General features: G+C 45.6%; 1 protein-coding gene across 1 annotated transcript; it reads left to right on the forward strand.

Moving 5' to 3' along the window:
- The first annotated feature begins 14,879 nt into the window (after positions 1-14,879).
- Positions 14,880-17,315, forward strand: LOC112390811 (uncharacterized). The gene is made up of 2 exons (XM_024731896.1): positions 14,880-16,372; positions 17,166-17,315. The coding sequence occupies exon 1, from the start codon at positions 15,682-15,684 to the stop codon at positions 16,348-16,350; it is 669 nt and encodes a 222-aa protein (XP_024587664.1). The 5' UTR covers positions 14,880-15,681; the 3' UTR covers positions 16,351-16,372; positions 17,166-17,315.
- The last annotated feature ends 381 nt before the right edge of the window (positions 17,316-17,696 follow it).

Consider the following 17,696-nt stretch of genomic DNA (forward strand, 5'->3'; position numbering starts at 1 on the left):
GGGGGAAAGGGATAAATTGGGAGACTGGGATTGACATACACACACTGCTATATATAAAATAGATAACCAACAAGGACCTACTGTATAGCACAGGGAACTCTACTCAGTACTCTGTAATGGCCTGTATGGAAAAGAATCTAAAACAGGGTGGATATATGTATATGTATGGCTGAGTCACTTTGCTGTACAGCAGAAACTAACACAACATTATAAATCAACTATACGACGACAAAAATTTAAAAGATAAAAAGATGAAAAAGTAGAAAACTCATTTTTGCAATACATATCAACACGATAAAAAAAGAAGCGAGTGAAATCAACTTTATTTATATATTTTATTTAACCATACATATACAAATTTTTATCATTTCAACGCGTAATAAACATAAACATTATAAAAGAGATGCTTTACATCATTTTTCAGCTGTCTTCCAGATCGTGCATGTGTTTTATGGTCTCACTTTGGACCAACCACAGTGCAGGCGCTCAGTCGCTACATGTAACGCACGCGGCTGCCCTATTGAACGGTGCGTCATCTCCCATCTGGACGCACTGGTTGTATATTAATTGGTCTCCCAGCTTACATCACGCCTCTCCTCCGCTGCCCTCCCACAGGTATTCTCCCCTTATCAGCAACGAGAACGATCCTTTAAAAATGTAAGCAAGGTCACGTCCGCGGCCTGCCCGGACGTGAGTTCCATCGCACTTAGAATAATGTCCAAACGCATCATCATTGCTTTAAAGCCCCGCATGATCGGACCTCCTTCCCGGCCCCTCCTTGGGACCTTCTCTCCTACCGCAGACCCCTTGTCACTGCCACCCCGCTGGCCCCCTGGCTGTTCTTCAGACATAAACACGCATACTCTCCGCACCAGGGACTTTCAATTGCTGCTCTTCTGCTTGGAATTCTTTTCCCTCAGACCTTTCAGGGTTTACTCCCTCTTTTCATTCAGATCTCTGCTCAGATCAGCCCCAAAGTGGGGCTTCCCCAAAACAGAACCTCTACCACTGGGTCTTCCTCCCTTGCTTTAGGTTTCTTCCTGGCATTTGACCCTGAAGGTCAGCACGACCTGACCTTGGTTTATGTATTTATTTGTTTGCTTAGTTAAGTCCCCACATTAGAATATAATCCCCAGGAGAACACGGACCCGGCTCTATTCTCTACATTCTGATGCATTTATCTGAGTTACAAGTAAATACTCAATCAATATCTATTGAATGAAGAGTTGAATTGAGAAAGAGAGACACAAAGCAGCACCCTGACATTCAGAGCTCACCTGACAGGGTTGGGCTGTGTTATATTCCAATCAGACAAAAAGCATCTCAGAGAACACCAGCCTCGGGCAAGCTTACTCTGACATCACGACGAAATGGGACAAGTAAGGCCACTTCATGGTTGTGTCTAAGGACAGACAGAAGCAAGATCAATGAACTGCCCCAAATGCCCCTCTCTTGGACAAAGTGAGTGACTGCTTCTTTACAAATTACAGCTTTATCCTCCTTCTAGCCTGCCCTCCTTATAGATAAAGACTTGAGATACCCAATCACAGAACTGTCTTGCTTTCGACAGGAACCAGTCTAGAGCGAAACCCCTTCTCCCCGTCCTTAGACTGTCCCCTTCTCCATGGCGTACGGCCCCACTCACTGCCATGAGTCATAAGCTCAACTTATTTCAACTTCAGCTGTGTTCCTGGTGGTCTTTGGTGGTGGGTGTTGACAGAAGGAAGGAATGATTGAAACTTTGCATTTGGAAATTATAGATGATCATTATTCTCTTACTTTTCTATTTTTCCCCTGTATTTTCCAATGTTTCTGTAAAAAAACAGGTAGTATTTTGGAATCAGGAAAATTTGAACACATTCGATTTTAAAATAACAGCTAGTATATCAGAGGCATACCTTCTTAATAGATAGGAGATCTGCTTTTAAAGCCAACTATGACACTTCCTAGCTGAATAAACTTGGGAAATTTATTTAGCCTTTTTGGATCTCACTGCTAAAAGACAGGAACTATCTTTGAGATCCCTCGTGGCTCTAAGAGCTTTAATTAAAATTCTTCCAAAGTAACTGTATTTAACTTGACATGGCGATATTCAGGAATAAGGCAGTGAGATGAGCGCTAAAATACGATCATGTGCCAATGTCTTCTACTTACTTTTCTTTGCATGATATTGGACATATTATTTGATCAATATTTTTTGAAGTAGAGTTGACTTACAATGTTGTGTTAATTTCTGCTGTACTGCAAAGTGATTCAGCTATACATATATATACATTCTTTTTTAATATTCTTTTCCATTATGGTTTGTCATGGGACATTGAATATAGTTCCCTGCGCTGTACAGTAGGACCTTGTTGCCTTCTATACATTGCCTTCACACCTGCCTGCTGACCCCAGCCTCCCGCTTCATCCCTCCCCCACCCCCTCCCCCTTGGCAACCACCAGTTTGTTCTCTCTTGGACAAATTATTTTACTAACTCGACTTCTTTATCCTTACCTGTAATTGATAAGTTGTAACATCCCCCCTTATATGGAGATTTCTGGGTGTCATTTTGTAAATACGTGTGTTTGGTGGAGCGTCAGGCATGTTCACGCACCATCTCTGCTCAGCGGCATGGCTATGGGAGCCCAAGATGCTGCAGACACGAAGCTGCCCTTCCCTTAGGAGTCTCAAGCTAGGGGGTGAGCGGGAGATGTCAACGGATGGTTGGAACATTGCATGATGCCCTCACTAAGAGATACACTTCCCAGACACAGGAGACATTAAGTGTTGGGGGTAGGGGGAAAGGTCTTCCAGAAGAAGAGTCACTGAGAATGTGAGGAAGAATGAGGAAAAGCAGACCTCGCTGATGGAGGGCGTTCCACGCAGACAAAACCTTCACCAACATGAAATAGCACGGGGGGTTCAAGGAGACACGAGCCAGTTCGTGTTAGTGGAGTGGGGTGAGGGAAGCATTAGGAGGTCAGATTGGAACCCTTAGGGTGGTTTAGTCCACACTCCAGCTCAATGCAGGGATTTCTTCTAGACTCTCCGGCTGCACTTTCCAATGTGGTCCCCTCTACCCTCATAGGACGGTTACATTACAGTTACTTACAACAAAATAATTCAGTCCCTCAGTCACACCAGTCTGTTTCTAGGGCTCTTGCCCCTGTGGTAGGGGCTCGGGTCTCGGCAGGATGGACCAGGACGTTTCCAGCCTGCACGAGTCTCCTTCTGTTAGAAGGCACTGCTCCCCGTGCGCCTGACAGACGTCCCTTCATCATTTTTTTAAAAATTTATTTATTTTTGGCTGCGTTGGGTCTTTGTTGCTGTGCGCGGGCTTTCTCTAGTTGTGGTGAGCGGGGGCTACTCTTCGTTGCGGTGCATGGGCTTCTCACTGTGGTGGCTTCTCTTGTTGCGGAGCATGGCCTCTAGGCACGCGGGCTCAGTAGTTGTGGCTCGCAGGCTCAGTAGTTGTGGCGCACGGGCTTAGTTGCTCCGTGGCATGTGGGATCTTCCCGGACCAGGGCTCAAACCCGAGTCCCCTGCATTGGCAGGCAGATTCTTAACCACCGTGCCACCAGGGAAGCCCCAGATGTCCCTTTATCTTGCACCTCAGTGTTGGGAACCGGCTACTGTCCAAGACAGCACATTCCATTTCAGAGAGATCTACTTGCAAGAACATAATTTTAGATAATTTACCCCATAACATGCCTCCCTCTGATTTCTGCATAGGGACCCTAGTTCTGTGGATGCACAGAACCCAAGTTTACACTTTCTTCCACTTGGTGGCTTCCTGTCTAAATTCAGACTATTGTCCTGTGTCCCTCTCTTCTTCTCTTCTCAGGCTAATCCTCCCAGTGCCTTCTGTGCTTCCTCCCGTGGCTGTTGCCAGATTCTCCCTGTTCTGGAGGCCCTCCTCCGTATCGCTCCTAGATGGTGTTCCCCCAAATTGAGCTCTTTATCTCGGTTGTGGTTTGATCAGCAGAAAACAGAACTACTACTTTCCTGTGCTCCGAGCGCTTTATTTCCATAAATGGAACCTAAGTTTATTTTGCCTTTTGGTTTTTTTTAAGCATCTATCATTCTGTGGGGCGTACTAAGCTCATCAGCCACTAATATCCAGTCCCACTTTCTTTTTAACACAAGTTCCTTTTCTAGTAAGTCTTCCTGAGCCTGCATCACACAGAAACATCTCTTTTTAAACCTCTGTTTAACTTCTTGTTGCTGATGAAATTCTGTTATAGGAACAGCAGAGAAGTGAGAAAACTCAGAAAGGTCAAATATAATTAAGACATGGGCTTCCCTGGTGGCGCAGTGGTTGAGAGTCCGCCTGCCAATGCAGCGGACGTGGGTTCGTGCCCCGGTCCGGGAGGATCCCACATGCCGTGGAGCGGCTGGGCCCGTGAGCCATGGCCGCTGAGCCTGTGCGTCCGGAGCCTGTGCTCCGCAACGGGAGAGGCCACAACAATGAGAGGCCTGCGTACCGCAAATAAAAAAAAATAATAAAATAAAATAAAGACATATCTTATGATTTATTATTCAAGTTGTCTCATAAAAATATTAAATCGGATATAAAAGAAAATATTAAAAAGACAAATGATAACCTTCGGCATAAAATGGTAATAAAATTACCGTTTGAAACGGGGCTTGTTCTTTCCAATAAATGACTTTTAGACCATTCTTAATGCATGTGCTGACTTATTAAGCAATACCTTTTGCCATACTAATACCTCGGTAATGCATAACAGCTTTGGGTCCTTTTTGGAGACACGGGTGTGTGTGTGTGAGTGCCCACCTGCCAACTGCACAGGAAGGCACACGTGTGTCCCCCTTCCTGCCTCTGAGCGGGGCCCTCGGGAACTGGGCCGGGCCGACTCTGATCCACCCGCAGTCCTTACCTGATGGAGGAAGACTTCCCTTCATTCCTCTCCTTTGGGCTCACGTGTGGAAAGGGCCCTCCCGACCGTTAATCTGGGTTCTGAGTTATTAACATTGCCTTTTGATCCCCACTCGTCTTTACCCGCCTTTGAAATGGCAATTTCCCCAAAGCAAGATGGCGTGGCAGGTTTGCCATGACAGCTGTGAGTCTCTGAGGTCACCGTCCTTTCTGTTCCTCCGATCTCTGCCCCGCGGCCCTGAAGTCGCCTCGCATGTGTCAGGACAGTTTCAACTTGCACACGTCAGTGAGCAGCTGTCCCCACGTGTTCTGAGCCAGCCGGTCCACGGTGGCTGTCTTCTTGACTCCAGAAAGCTGACAGCTGAGTATCGGGCTATTCCTTTTGGGGGTGTTTCCAATGTGACCTCCAGGTGCTGAGTAGTGACATAAATAACCCCTTAGACGTGATCAGTCTCTCCTTATCCATCCCTCACTGGTTCCCTGCAACCCCCCAGGAGACCAGTGGGGCAGAAGTAGCCGCCCCCCATTCCGTAGGAGGAATCTTAGATTGCAGGAGACAAGGTGAATTGCTCAAGAACACACGGAAAGAAGCGGTTAGCCAGGATTCAAACAGCCTGAAACAAACAGCAAGGGACTTTCTACTCCACCTCGATGCCTTCTCTGCGTTGAGGAAGGGGGCGTTCCTCTAAAACTTTCCCACGGGCTTCAAGATGCTGGCCTTGGCAGACAATCCACTTCATCTTGGAAAGAAATAACCAGACTTACCCTGTGGTACATTCTGACATCCAAACCTCTGGCGACAAAATTAAACACGTGGTTTACAAAATACGCAGCAGTCCCTAAGTCTCAAATCACATGAACAACCATTTTCTAATGGTCACACCTCAATTCACAGTGGATTCCTGAAGATTCTTTACTGAACGGTGTAATGCATAGTGATAATATAATAGAATTTTGGGTCTGGAAGGGATTTTCATCTTTTAAGCCTTTTAAAATGGGCTCCTTTTAATTGAAAAGGTAATTCATCCATATACGGTAAGAATTCAAATACGGTAAGAAGGTATATGCCTTGTTATTTACGGGTATACCTGTATACTTTCTTAGCCCATTTGCATTTTCTTACCCTATTTCAATATTTGAAAAAAAAACCCCACTTTTAACACCTCCTCCCCTCGAGCTCCGTTCCCCACTCCTCCTCTGCAGAGAAATGACAGACACCCCGCAGCCCAGGCCGAGGCCGTCCAGGCACAGACCACGACCGCAGACAGGAGCGAGCGAGCTGCACACACTGTCCTGTGTCCTGCGTTTTTCACTTAACAGCATATCCTGGAGGCTGTCACTTAGCAGGGCTAATCTTCCAGGGCTACACAGTGTTCCACACTACAATTCATTCAACCAGTCCTAATGACAAAATTTGGGGGTAGTGGACTATATTCAGCCTTTTGCTATTATAACAATAACACAGTCATAACCTTACATACATCTTAAATAAAGGCGGAATTGCTGGGCCAATGTGTGTGCATTTTCAGGGGACCCTTTTATCATTGTAACGTCACTTCTTTGTCTAGTTTAAAGTTTTTTTCTATAGATTCGATCTTGTTTGATAATAGTATTGGGGTCTCTATTTTCTTTTTGTGTGAATTTGTTTGATATATCTTTTACTTTCAAATTGAGTCACTTTTTTAATGTGTGTGTCCAACTCAGTGCTTAGTTTTAGGTTTTGCTTTGTAACCTAAATTGATTTTTTTAAAATTTAATTTATTTATTTTTGGCTGCCTTGGGTCTTCGTTGCGGTGCGCAGGCTTCTCGTTGCGGTGGCTTCTCTTGTTGTGGAGCACAAGCTCTAGGTGCGTGGACTCAGTAGTTGTGGCTCACGGGCTCTAGAGCACAGGCTCAGTAGTTGTGGCACACAGGCCTAGTTTCCCTGCTGCATGTGGGATCTTCCTGGACCAGGGCTTGAACCCATGTCCCTGCATTGGCAGGCGATTCTTAACCACTGTGCCACCAGGGAAGTCCAAAATTGATATTATTATCCTTTAATAAGTGAGTCTATCCATTTTACTTTAGTTCTATCATCCAATTTTATTATGTTTTCAGTTTTTACTGCTTCATGTTTTACTTCGTTGCTTCTCAAAAATCTTCTCCCAAAAAGAAACTCAGGAAAGATAACAAGAAACTAATGACATTGATCATAATGATACATGGAACTTGGGTGGGAACAAAGTTGAAAGAATAAGAGAGGGAGCAACACTGTTCTGGGTATAACATGTATAGTTTTTATTCTGGAAACATAAAAGTTTTAAATATTCAAAACTAAAATTACATCAGTAAGGATGTAGATACAACTCTAAAACTGAATATAAACAGAAACAAATTAACCTTGTTGTTTTTCAAATAAACATAACTTCAGAGAAAAAAATAAATGAATCCAGGTAATTTTGAACACAGTCTTTTACCCTCAGTGTAAAAATAAAAAAGAAATGCCAACAGATCTTAAACTCTGTAATTGGTTGGAACTTTCAGTATTAAAAAATTTTTTTCACTTTAATAAACACATATTTTTTAAAAACCCAGCTTAAGATATAATTCACGACCATACAATTTACCCGTTAACGTAAACAATTTAATGGTATTCAGTATAGGCACAGAGTTGTACCACCATCATCAGAATCAACTTAGAACCTTTCCATAGCCCCAAGAAGAGACCCAAGAGCACATACCCCTCATCCTCCCCACCACCCCAATCTCCCTTCTAGCCTTCAACGCTGATGTTTGTCTCTGTAGATTTTATTCTGGACATTTCATATAAATGGAACTCTACAACGTGACCTTCTGTTACTGGCTTCTTTCTTGTACGATAGTGTTTTCAGGGCTCATCCATGCTGTAGCAGGTATCAGTATTGCTGTATATGCCACAGTGTATCTATCCATTCATCAAATCGGATATTTGGGTTGCTCCCACTTTGGGGGGCAGGTGTGCCCACTATTTAAATTGTTAAATAGAAGTGAGAGCAGATATCCTTATTTGTTCATGATTTTTCACCATTAACTCTGGGCCAAGTACTGAAGTGGATCCCTGAATCTCAGACCTCCCCACCCATCATGTCAAACGCAGCTCATTTTCTTAGTAAGATCTGCTTCACATACAGCTCAATAAGAAAAAGACACCTCAACAGAAATAAAATGAAAGCCTGGGCAAAAGACATGGAGAAAACAAAACAAAACAAGTAAAAGTGATAAACACAGAAATGCTCTACCTGCTTAGAAATCAGTTAAGAGTAAACCAAAGGGCCACGCTTGCTAGCCTAATTAGCAGAGATCTAAAATACAACAATTATGTTATGAAGAATGCTGCTATGGCTATTTATTTAGAGTGTTTGTGTGACATGCTTTCATTTCAGTTGCTGGGTCATACGGTAATTACGCTAAACTGTTTACTATTTTGAGGAACATTTTTTCAAAGCAGCTCCACCCTTTTACGTTCCTACAGCAGTGTATGAGGCTTGCAATTTCTCCACATCCTCTCCAACACTTGCTATTGTCTACTTTTTATTATAGCCATCCCAGTATATGTGAAGTGTCGTCTCACTGTGGTCTTGATTTGCGTTTCCGTAATGGTCAATGACGTTAAGCATCTCTCCACATCCTCATCGGTCATTTGTATATGTTCTTTGGAGAAACGTGCATTAAGATCTTTGCCTATTTGTATTTTTATTGTAAAATTTTTTAATGGTGAGCTTTTTAAATTAATTAATTGATTTATTTATTATTTTTGGCTGCGTTGGGTCTTCATTGTTGCACGCGGGCTTTCTCTAGTTGCGTCGAGCGGGGGCTACTCTTCGTTGCGGCACGCGGGCTTCTCACCGTGGTGGCTTCTCTCGTTGCGGAGCACGGGCTCTAGGCGTGCGGGTTTCAGTAGTTGTGGCACGTGGGCTCAGTAGTCGTGGCTCACGGGCTCTAGAGCTCAGGCTCAGTAGTTGCGGCACACGGGCTGAGTTGCTCCGCAGCATGTGCGATCTTCCCGGACCAGGGCTCCCTGTATTTTTATTATTGAGTTAAGTTGTTTTTTATATATTTTGGACGTAAGTCCTTTGCCAGATATATGCATTCCGAGTATTTTTCCCATTCTGTGGGATGTCATTTACTTTCACGATGTTTTCCTTTGAAACACAAAAGTTTTAAATTTTGATGAAGTCCAGCTTTTCTTTTGGTGTCATATCTAAGTAACCATTCATCGCCTAACCCAAGGTGGTGAAGATGCACTCCTAGGCTTTCTTCTAAGAGCTTAATGGTTTTAGCTCTTACATTTAGGTCTGTGATCAATTTTGAGTTAGTTTTTTGTATACGTTATAAGGAACAGGTACAACTTTATTCTTTCGCGTGTGGATACCCAGTTGTTCCAGCACCATTTCTTGAAAAGATGATTCTTTCTCCACTGAATTGTCTTGCTATCATTGTCAGAAATCAGTTGACCATGTGAGGGTTATTTCTGAACTCTCAATTCTATCCCTTTGATCTCTATGTCTATCCTTATGCCAGTACCACAGTCTTGATTACTGCAGCTTTTAGTAAGTTTTGAAATCAGGAAGCATGGATCCTCCGACTTTGTTTTGTCTTATTTTTAGTTGCTTTGGCTTGTCTGGGTCTCTTGCATTTCCACTGGGATTTTGCAATCAGCTTGTCAACTTATTAAAAAAAGACCGATGATATTTTAAGAGAGTTTGTATTGAACCTATAGATCAATTTGGGGGGTATTGCCACATTGAAAGCATTAAGTCTTCCAGTGCATGAATGGGGATGTCTTTCCATTTGTTGACGTCTTTCTTAGTTTCTATCAACAATGTTTTGCAGTTCTCAGAGCAGTTTTCACTTCCTTTCAAAAATTTATTCATAAGTACTCTCTTCTCTTTGATGCTATTGTAAATAAAAGTGTTTCCTTGATGTCATTTTGGTTTGTTCATTGCTAACATAAAAATACAATTGTTTTTTGTATTTTGATCCTGTAGCCTTCAACCTTGCTGGACTTGTTCATTAGTTCTCATCGTTTTTTAGTAGATTCCTTCAGATTTTCCATGTACATGATCATATCATCAGCAAACAGAGATAACTGTCTTACTTTCCAAGTTGGATGACTTTTATCTCTTTTTCTTGCTTAGTTGCCCTGTCTAGAACTTCCGGGGCGATGCAGAATAGAAGGGGCAGAGCTGATATGCTGGTCTTACTCCTGATCTTAGGGGGAAAGCACTCAGTCTTTGACCATGAGTATGATGTTAGCTGTGGGTTTTCATAGATTAATGCTAAAGTATTAGGGATAACAGGCATCGTATCTGCCATTTACTCTCTCAAAGGGTACAGAAAGTGCCATAGCGATACGTGTGTGTGCATGCACTTATGGGGAAAGAGAGAGATAGCAGAGAGTGAATATGATAAGGTCGCTGTGGTACGATGTTAACACTGGGGAGTTCTAGAGAGCCACTCTCTTCAGTCTGTTTTTCTTGAGCCCTTCTTTCCAAATGAAAGAAATTACTGGGTGCCATTTTATCCATCTAGAGATGTAAACCATGGGTTTGACAGCCATATCCTTGGTCTAGTCCTTGCTGCAAACTTAGTACTTCTCTTATTTTCATCTTTTATTATTTGCAGTTGAGTAGCAGCTGCCTCTCAATGCTACAAGTTCTGAATTTCTGGATTGTCTATTCCCTTTTCTTCCTGCTTATGAAGTAGCCAGTCGTCTCTGACCCCATCCATTTTGTGGTAATTTGTGAAATGCGGCAAATATTAACCAATCCCTTCCCCTAAAATCGCAAGTCCAGAGACACAGCATCTGCCTTCTGAGTTCTCCGAGGCAACAGTGTATTTTGTCACAGCATAACACGGATCACCATTTATCCTCAAAATGTTTCCATCTGGCCAGCGGGAGACCTTTGTTTTGAAGCTGGCGCCTGTGTTCTTCTCTTTATTAGTCTTTGAACACAGCCTTACTTTCTGACAAAAGTAGATTTTCCAGGGTTGTCTTGTTCTTTCCCTGTCCCAGCCTATTCTCTAAGAATAACTCCCTGCTCAGGTTTAGGAAAACATATAACATACACACACATACATATGAATATATACAACGTTTTAAAATCTATCCAAGCTGGCTTGAGAGCATTACATATGCATACATATGTATATTGCTAGTAGGGAGAATTATCCTATGGATTCCTTTTTGTAATTTTAAGAAAATGTGTACAAACCAAGTAAAAGTGACAGTCTATTTTGATTTTTATAATTTTAGTGTATCCTGTTTTCAAGCTAATGTTACCACTCTCACAAACTGAGATTTATTTCTGCTTGGAGTTAATGAATGTGCTGGTTTGGGCTGGTAATTTGCCGTTCAAATTTGAGATCCTTCAAAGCATCTTAACGAACGCTAGTGAAAGCATAGTTTCCAAACTGTGTGCAGAAACAGCAAGGCGTTCTTCGTATCAGTTCTGCAGATAAATAAATATGTCAATCTTTCATTTGGAAGGGGCTATTTCACAATCACAGGAAAAAATCCATAAACTAGAACCCAGGCCAAATGTCTGAAAGCCCTCTGGGATGTGGACAGGCCAGCAGCTTCCTGGTGGACAAGTTTTCCCCGCCTGGTAGAGGTCAGCCCTCTGACCTGGCCATGGACCCCTGAGGAAGGACGGCTGAGTGGAGGGAGGTTGCTTTGGTGGGTTGTGTCCCTTTAACCTCTCGCTGGAGGGTGGGAGACTGCTGAGATCCTGTGCTTCCCACGCTCACCCTCTCTGAGCCAGGTGCCAAGCTCTACGATCCTTCTACATCAGGTTACTTATTTCCTTAAGACAGACGGTCCACCTCGATCAGAAATCTCATCTCCCAGGGATGTGATGAGCCTGGGCTCCTGGCTGCAGGAACCGGAGGGAGGACTCACGTGTCGCGCCTGTTCGCCTTTAGTCACAGCTGCTTTGCAAGCGCCTCTGAGGCAGAGAGCTTCCGGAACATCACCAGTATGAATATAAACGATTTAATCTGCTAATGGTCCTTGTGGGCTTTGGCTGTCTCGGGTGTATCACGCACGGCAGGGTCCTGTTCTGACTTCCGATGAGAGCTGGGGTGCCCCTGGGGAAGGAGGGCAGGCAGCCGCGGGTCGGGCCACACAGGGTGACCTCCCCACCGGCCGGCACCCGTGCCGCCCCCTCCAGCCTGCGCCCGGGACAGCGCGTGGCGCCTGCGACGCGGACGAGGTGGAGGTTCCCCTGGACGTTGAGCACGAGGGCCGAGGGCCTCCGTGCGCGCGCGCCACGGAGAGTCTGTCCACCCTCACGGTCACCACCTCGGGACGGGCGGCCGTCGTGGGGAAGCTCGAACGTGCTGTCCCCACCGCAGCGTCTCAGGCCACCCCGCAACCCTCACCTGTCCCGGTCCTTCCTCCCTTGGGATGGCCGCCCCGAGGCCGAAGGGAGGAGTGGAAAGGTTTGCAAGTGCTCAGTCACCGTCAAAATCACCAGGGTGAATGAGGGCTTGTCCTCCACTCTCACCAGCTACCTGTTCTCAGGAATGCGAACCACACATGGCTTGGCAGCGATGACATTTTCTAAAATTTTTATTGGAGTACGGTTGCTTTACAATGCTGTGTTAGCTTCTGCTGTATAACAAAGTGGACCGGCTCTACGTATCCATATGTCCCCTCTATTTTGGATTTCCTTCCCATTTAGGTCACCACAGAGCACTGAGTAGAGTTCCCTGTGCTGTACAGTAGGTTCTCATTAGTTGTCTATTTTATATATAGTAGTGTATATGTGTCAGTCCCAATCTCCCAGTGCATCCTACCCCCCGCCCCCCGCCTCGCTTGCTATCTGTAAGTTTGTTCTCTACATCTGTCTCTGTTTCTGCTTTGCAAATAAGTTCATCTGTACCATTTTTCTAGATTCCACATAAAAGCAATGACATTTTTTAGAGTGGCTTCGTGTGATTTTCACTGAATATTCTGTATACTGACTCTTCACCCTGTTAACAACTTGGTTTGACCTAACAAAATGTAACGAGTACTGAGTTTTTTGTTTTTGTTTTGCTTGGTAGTAATGACAGTTAAATAAATAAAGGAAAATGGATGGTTTCTGTAATTTAGTTTGTATCCATACTTTTAAAACCAAGAAGTAACTGATGAACTAGATGGAAATGACATGTAACTAGGCCACTAGACTGTCGATGCCTGTGCTCCCTGGTGTTAGAGTGACACACGCTCCCAGCCTTTCTGAGGGTGATGGGTGTGCGGGGGGTGAATTCAGGCTGACAGCCACCGCTGCTGCTGCAAAGGGCAGCGGAAGTGCTGACAGTGTCACCCAGATGCTGAAGGCCGGGACAGCAGACTCAGGCAGGTAGGCAGAGAACACTGTGCTTGAGGGCCTCCCTTTAAAGTCCTCTAAGCAGTTAAGAAAGCAAGTAGGTTTCCTGAGAATTTTGCAATGGAGGTTAGCAACTCATTTCTAAAGTTAAGAAGGTATCTGCTTGACTATCAGTTTCATCTATGCCATATGTTAATCTTTGAAATGGCTAAATGTGGACGAAAATATTACATTAACGATCTACCGTAGACTCCTCCAATAAAACAAATTCAAACCGGAAACCTGCTAAGTTAGTGACATTTGAAAGTTAGTTTCAAGAGCGGCAATGGGGTCGGGGTGGGAGGAGGTTCTGAGCACTGACTGGGGGGTGAGGACACCTCAGTCCTGGCCCTGGAGCTTCTGAGCAGCAGGGCGACCTCAGCCCGTGCTCTCACTAGGCTCTGCACCTCTGCTGACAAGGCTGCACCCGAGATCAGCTCTGTGCACTTTCGAGATCGACAGCCTGTGGTCAGGATCTAACAGCTGTGATTCCAAGATAAGCATCTTACCTTCACCCACACCCTTCCTCAGACCCAGAGTCCCATTCCTAAGAGATGCCATCTGCGCCTTGCTGGTCCACCTGCGACAGCAGACTCAAGGCACTGCTCCCAGTTCAACAGAATCTGGCATCGTCCTCTGGTTCCCACCGGCCTCGTTTACATTTTAATAGGTTATGGCTGATAAAGCTTTAGAGGAATGAGTCGGTGAATCAGTCATTTTCCCTGGGCTGCTGCAGGTGTAATTCAGGCAATGGATCACAAACACGCACAGGCCTGAAGACAAATTTTATCTATGTGAAATTTTATAACTATAAAATAGACTTCCTCTTTGTAAAACGATCCTGCATTCAGATGGTTAAAACCGCCTTAATGATTTCTACTAAGGGAAGGTGCAGGGCAATTTCCTGCAGCCATACCTTCTCATTGTTTTAAAGGAGAACTTTTTTAAAGTATTCAATAAATCAAGTGGTTTAGCAATTTTATTGCTAAATTAGTTGTATTATCAAATATAACTAAAATGCTTTTACATAATATTTTTATGATTTCATAGTTTGCCCGATGGACCTTATTTCTTGGATTTTTTTTTTTCCCTCTGTGCCACTGGGGTGAAGATGCTTTCATTAGAGAACAGTGTACAGAGGTTTCCAGTTTGTTTCTGAGTGGGAGGTTTGCTATTTATGCGATTTAAAAAACTGCAGACAGATACTAGTTTTTCAACTAAGGAAAAGTCAGAGCGGTGATATCGCAAATGAATTTGAGCAGAAATGGGGCATTTCTGTGATTTTTATGTAACTGGAAGAAAAAAACATCTAACCTCCCATATTCTCAACCCCCAGGGGCTGACTGAGGAGTGTTTTTCTACCCCTCCCCTGCTGCTTATAGCGTCTGGCAGGGAAGCGGGCTCTTTCCTACACATTTTATATAGTGTGTATTAAAGAAAAACCGTCACTGCAACATGTTTTATTACTAAGCCTGCCGACCAGGAAGAGGTGGCACCTTTGACCAGGAAGTGACCCTGTTTTTTTTTTGTTTATGTGTACACAAGCCATAAAAGTTTCGAACGGCAAAATCAAAGGAGAGTAGCAGCAACCGTGGACAGTGAGTGAGAGAAGGAGGCACCTGGAGAGAAGCAGGCGGTGGCAGGAAGTGGCGGGAGGTGGGGACGGCCCGGGGAGCGCTGAGAACGCGCACGTCCAGTGCGAGGGTCCGGACCGCCCCCCGCTCCCCGGCGCTCGAGGGCGGCGTCTCCACGTCCCCCCGCCCGGAAACGCTAGCACACTCTGCCGTGGGAGGTGTGCAGTGGGGTTGTGCAAGTGTCCTGAGCTGTGTGAGTGTCTCTAGACGCGCACAGCCTAGGCAGTCGGGCAGAGCCTCCGGTCCTCAGCCGGCTGATACCGAGGCTAGTCCGCGTGCCGCCGCCTCGCCGGGCCTAGTCCAAGGCCGCTGGCACCTCCTTCGCACCAGGTCGGTACCGGTACCTTGTGCTCTTCTTACGGGTGAAATGTGTTTCCCCTAAAATGACATGGTGACGTCCTAACCCCTGATACCTCAGAATGTGCGCTTATTTGGAAAAAAGGTGTCATTTGTCCAGATGAGGTCGTACCGGAGGAGGGTGGGCCCCTAATCCAACATGACTGGTGTCCTTACAAGAAGATGGCCTTGTGAAACAGAGACACACAAGGAGAGCGCTAGGTGACCACGAAGGCAGAGGCTGCCGGCGTGCCAGCAGCAGCTGGGAAGAGGCAAGGGAGGGTGCGCGCCTGCGTCTCAGAGGGAGGGTGGCTCTGCTGACACCTGGACTTCAGGCTTCCAGCCCGCAGAACTGGAGAGCATAAATCCTACAGTGTTCCCAGCGTACCCTCCCCCTTCCCCTCCGCCCCCGTCAAAAAAAAAAATCCTATTGTTTTAAGCCAGTCTGTGCTGCTTGTTATGGCCGCCCGAGGAAACAAACGCAGCTTTCCAGACTGTGGGCTCGGCATTTCGTCTGGTACCCTCCCTGCATCCCCCCGGGGGGTTTCCTCCGGGCCGCAGCTTGGGGCTGGGCACCGGAATGTACCAACTGAAGCCAAAGCCTGCGCGCTCCTCCCCTCTCCTTCAGAGGTGGTCGGGTTGAGTCCCCCTCAAAGAGCAGAAAAAGACCCTAAGAACACAATCCTGGCCTCGCCTTACTGGACTGCCGAGGCCACCACAATGAAGGGAAACAGTAACCTGAGAACAAAGCCCAGTGGATTTTTTCCTGAGCAACTGATGACGTCAGCGTGCCGCTGCTCCCCGTCCTGGGCCATCCCGACCACAGCCTCAGTCACCCGCGCCCTCGGGAGAGGCCGGCTCGAGCCACGGAGGGCTAAGGACGCCGAGGTGCAGGAGGTCGGCGCTCCCCGGCCGCGCCCTCAGCAACCCCCAGGGGGAGGCGGGCGCCGGAGGCGCGGACGGGCTGTGAGCCACAGCAGGGAGGACGCCTCTGCACCGAGGGCTGAGCCACACAGGGCGCTGGACACACCCCCTCTGCCGGACACGCCCGCGCGAGAGGGACGCATTCGCCGGGTTACATTCACATTCAAAGGCAGACGGGGGACTGTCCTGAACGACGCGTGCTGAGGATTTGGAAACAGAGCCTCCCGTAAGTAACACAACAGCCCCAAAGACTTTAACTGCCACTTTCCCAAAGGAAAAGAGATGGAAATATACTATATAATCAAAGAGAACTGAACCCATAATAATGATTTTCCTGAATGTAGGCGATGATGAAACTTTTTAATGTATTTTCTAAAATTTGCGAAATCATTGTCATGGTCTTTAAGAGCAGGCTATAAAACAGAGAGTCAATGGGCTACCATCGTGCTTACAACAGGATGTTTAAACCCAGTGTAACTGTAAGTATGTTACGTCTAAAATAAATATCTTGAAGTGAACATAAGCACAATCTTCCTATACTGTAGGTGAAACAAAACCTTAAAAGAACAAGACCGTTTTTTTGGTTTGCAGTCAAGATCAATTGTTTCTTTCTCAGAAAAGATATATTTAAAAACATCCATCGATTTTTTGCTACCCTAGCCCTGGGCTCATGCCTCCTTCACGCTGATACACCCGTGTCACCCCCCAGCTAGACTGGCTGCTCAGCCAGGGACCCATTCTCTGAAATCCTCTGAAACCTGCTTAACTCCTCTGTATAAAAACTACACATTCAGCCTGAAGTTGTCTGCCATAAAATATCTCAGAGGGGAGAAAAAGTGTAAGGGGATAATGAAACAAAATTAATAACTGCTGATAAATATCAATAACTGTTAAACTTGAGCGATGGGTACATGGGGGACACACTGTATTATTCTTTCTACTTTTGTGTATTTTGAAAACTTCCAAATAAGAGCTTAAGCAACAATAACAAAGATGACATGTCTGGTCACTTTCCACAGGGGACTGCTTAATACCCAGTAGCAATGAATGCATGAAAAGTAAGTAACACCGAGACTTCCCTGGTGTTGCAGTGGTTAAGAATCCGCCTGCCAATGAAGGGAACATGGGTTCGAGCCCTGGTCCGGGAAGATCCCACATGCCGCGGAGCCACTAAGCCCATGCACCACAGCTACTAAGCCTGCGCTCTAGAGCCCATGAGCCACAACTACTGCGGTCCCTGTGCCTAGAGCCCGTGCTCCGCAACAAGAGAAGCCACCACAATGAGAAGCCCGCGCGCAGCAACGAAGACCCAACACAGCCCCAAAATAAATAAATTTTAAAAAATAATTAACACCTTCTAATGAGCTACACATGCTAACTCGCCCCTTAATACCTTCAACTGTGACCAGTAAGGACCGTGGGGGCCTTCGGGAGTGACTCGAATGTGAGGAGTATCGGAGAGTGTAGTGGGGAAAGACCGGGGAAAAGCAATTTTCAGGAGAGGGCTTAAATTAAACCATGATATGTAGGTCTTGAACTGCTTCTGAGTG

The sequence above is a fragment of the Neophocaena asiaeorientalis genome, unplaced genomic scaffold, assembly GCF_003031525.2.
Source record: "Neophocaena asiaeorientalis asiaeorientalis breed wild unplaced genomic scaffold, Neophocaena_asiaeorientalis_V1.1 scaffold450, whole genome shotgun sequence".
In the NCBI taxonomy this organism is placed as follows: Eukaryota; Metazoa; Chordata; class Mammalia; order Artiodactyla; family Phocoenidae; genus Neophocaena; species Neophocaena asiaeorientalis.

Bases quoted from the DNA above. Each gene is read 5' to 3' on its own strand.
- LOC112390811 (XM_024731896.1), top strand. From the start codon at position 15,682: ATGGCCGCCCGAGGAAACAAACGCAGCTTTCCAGACTGTGGGCTCGGC.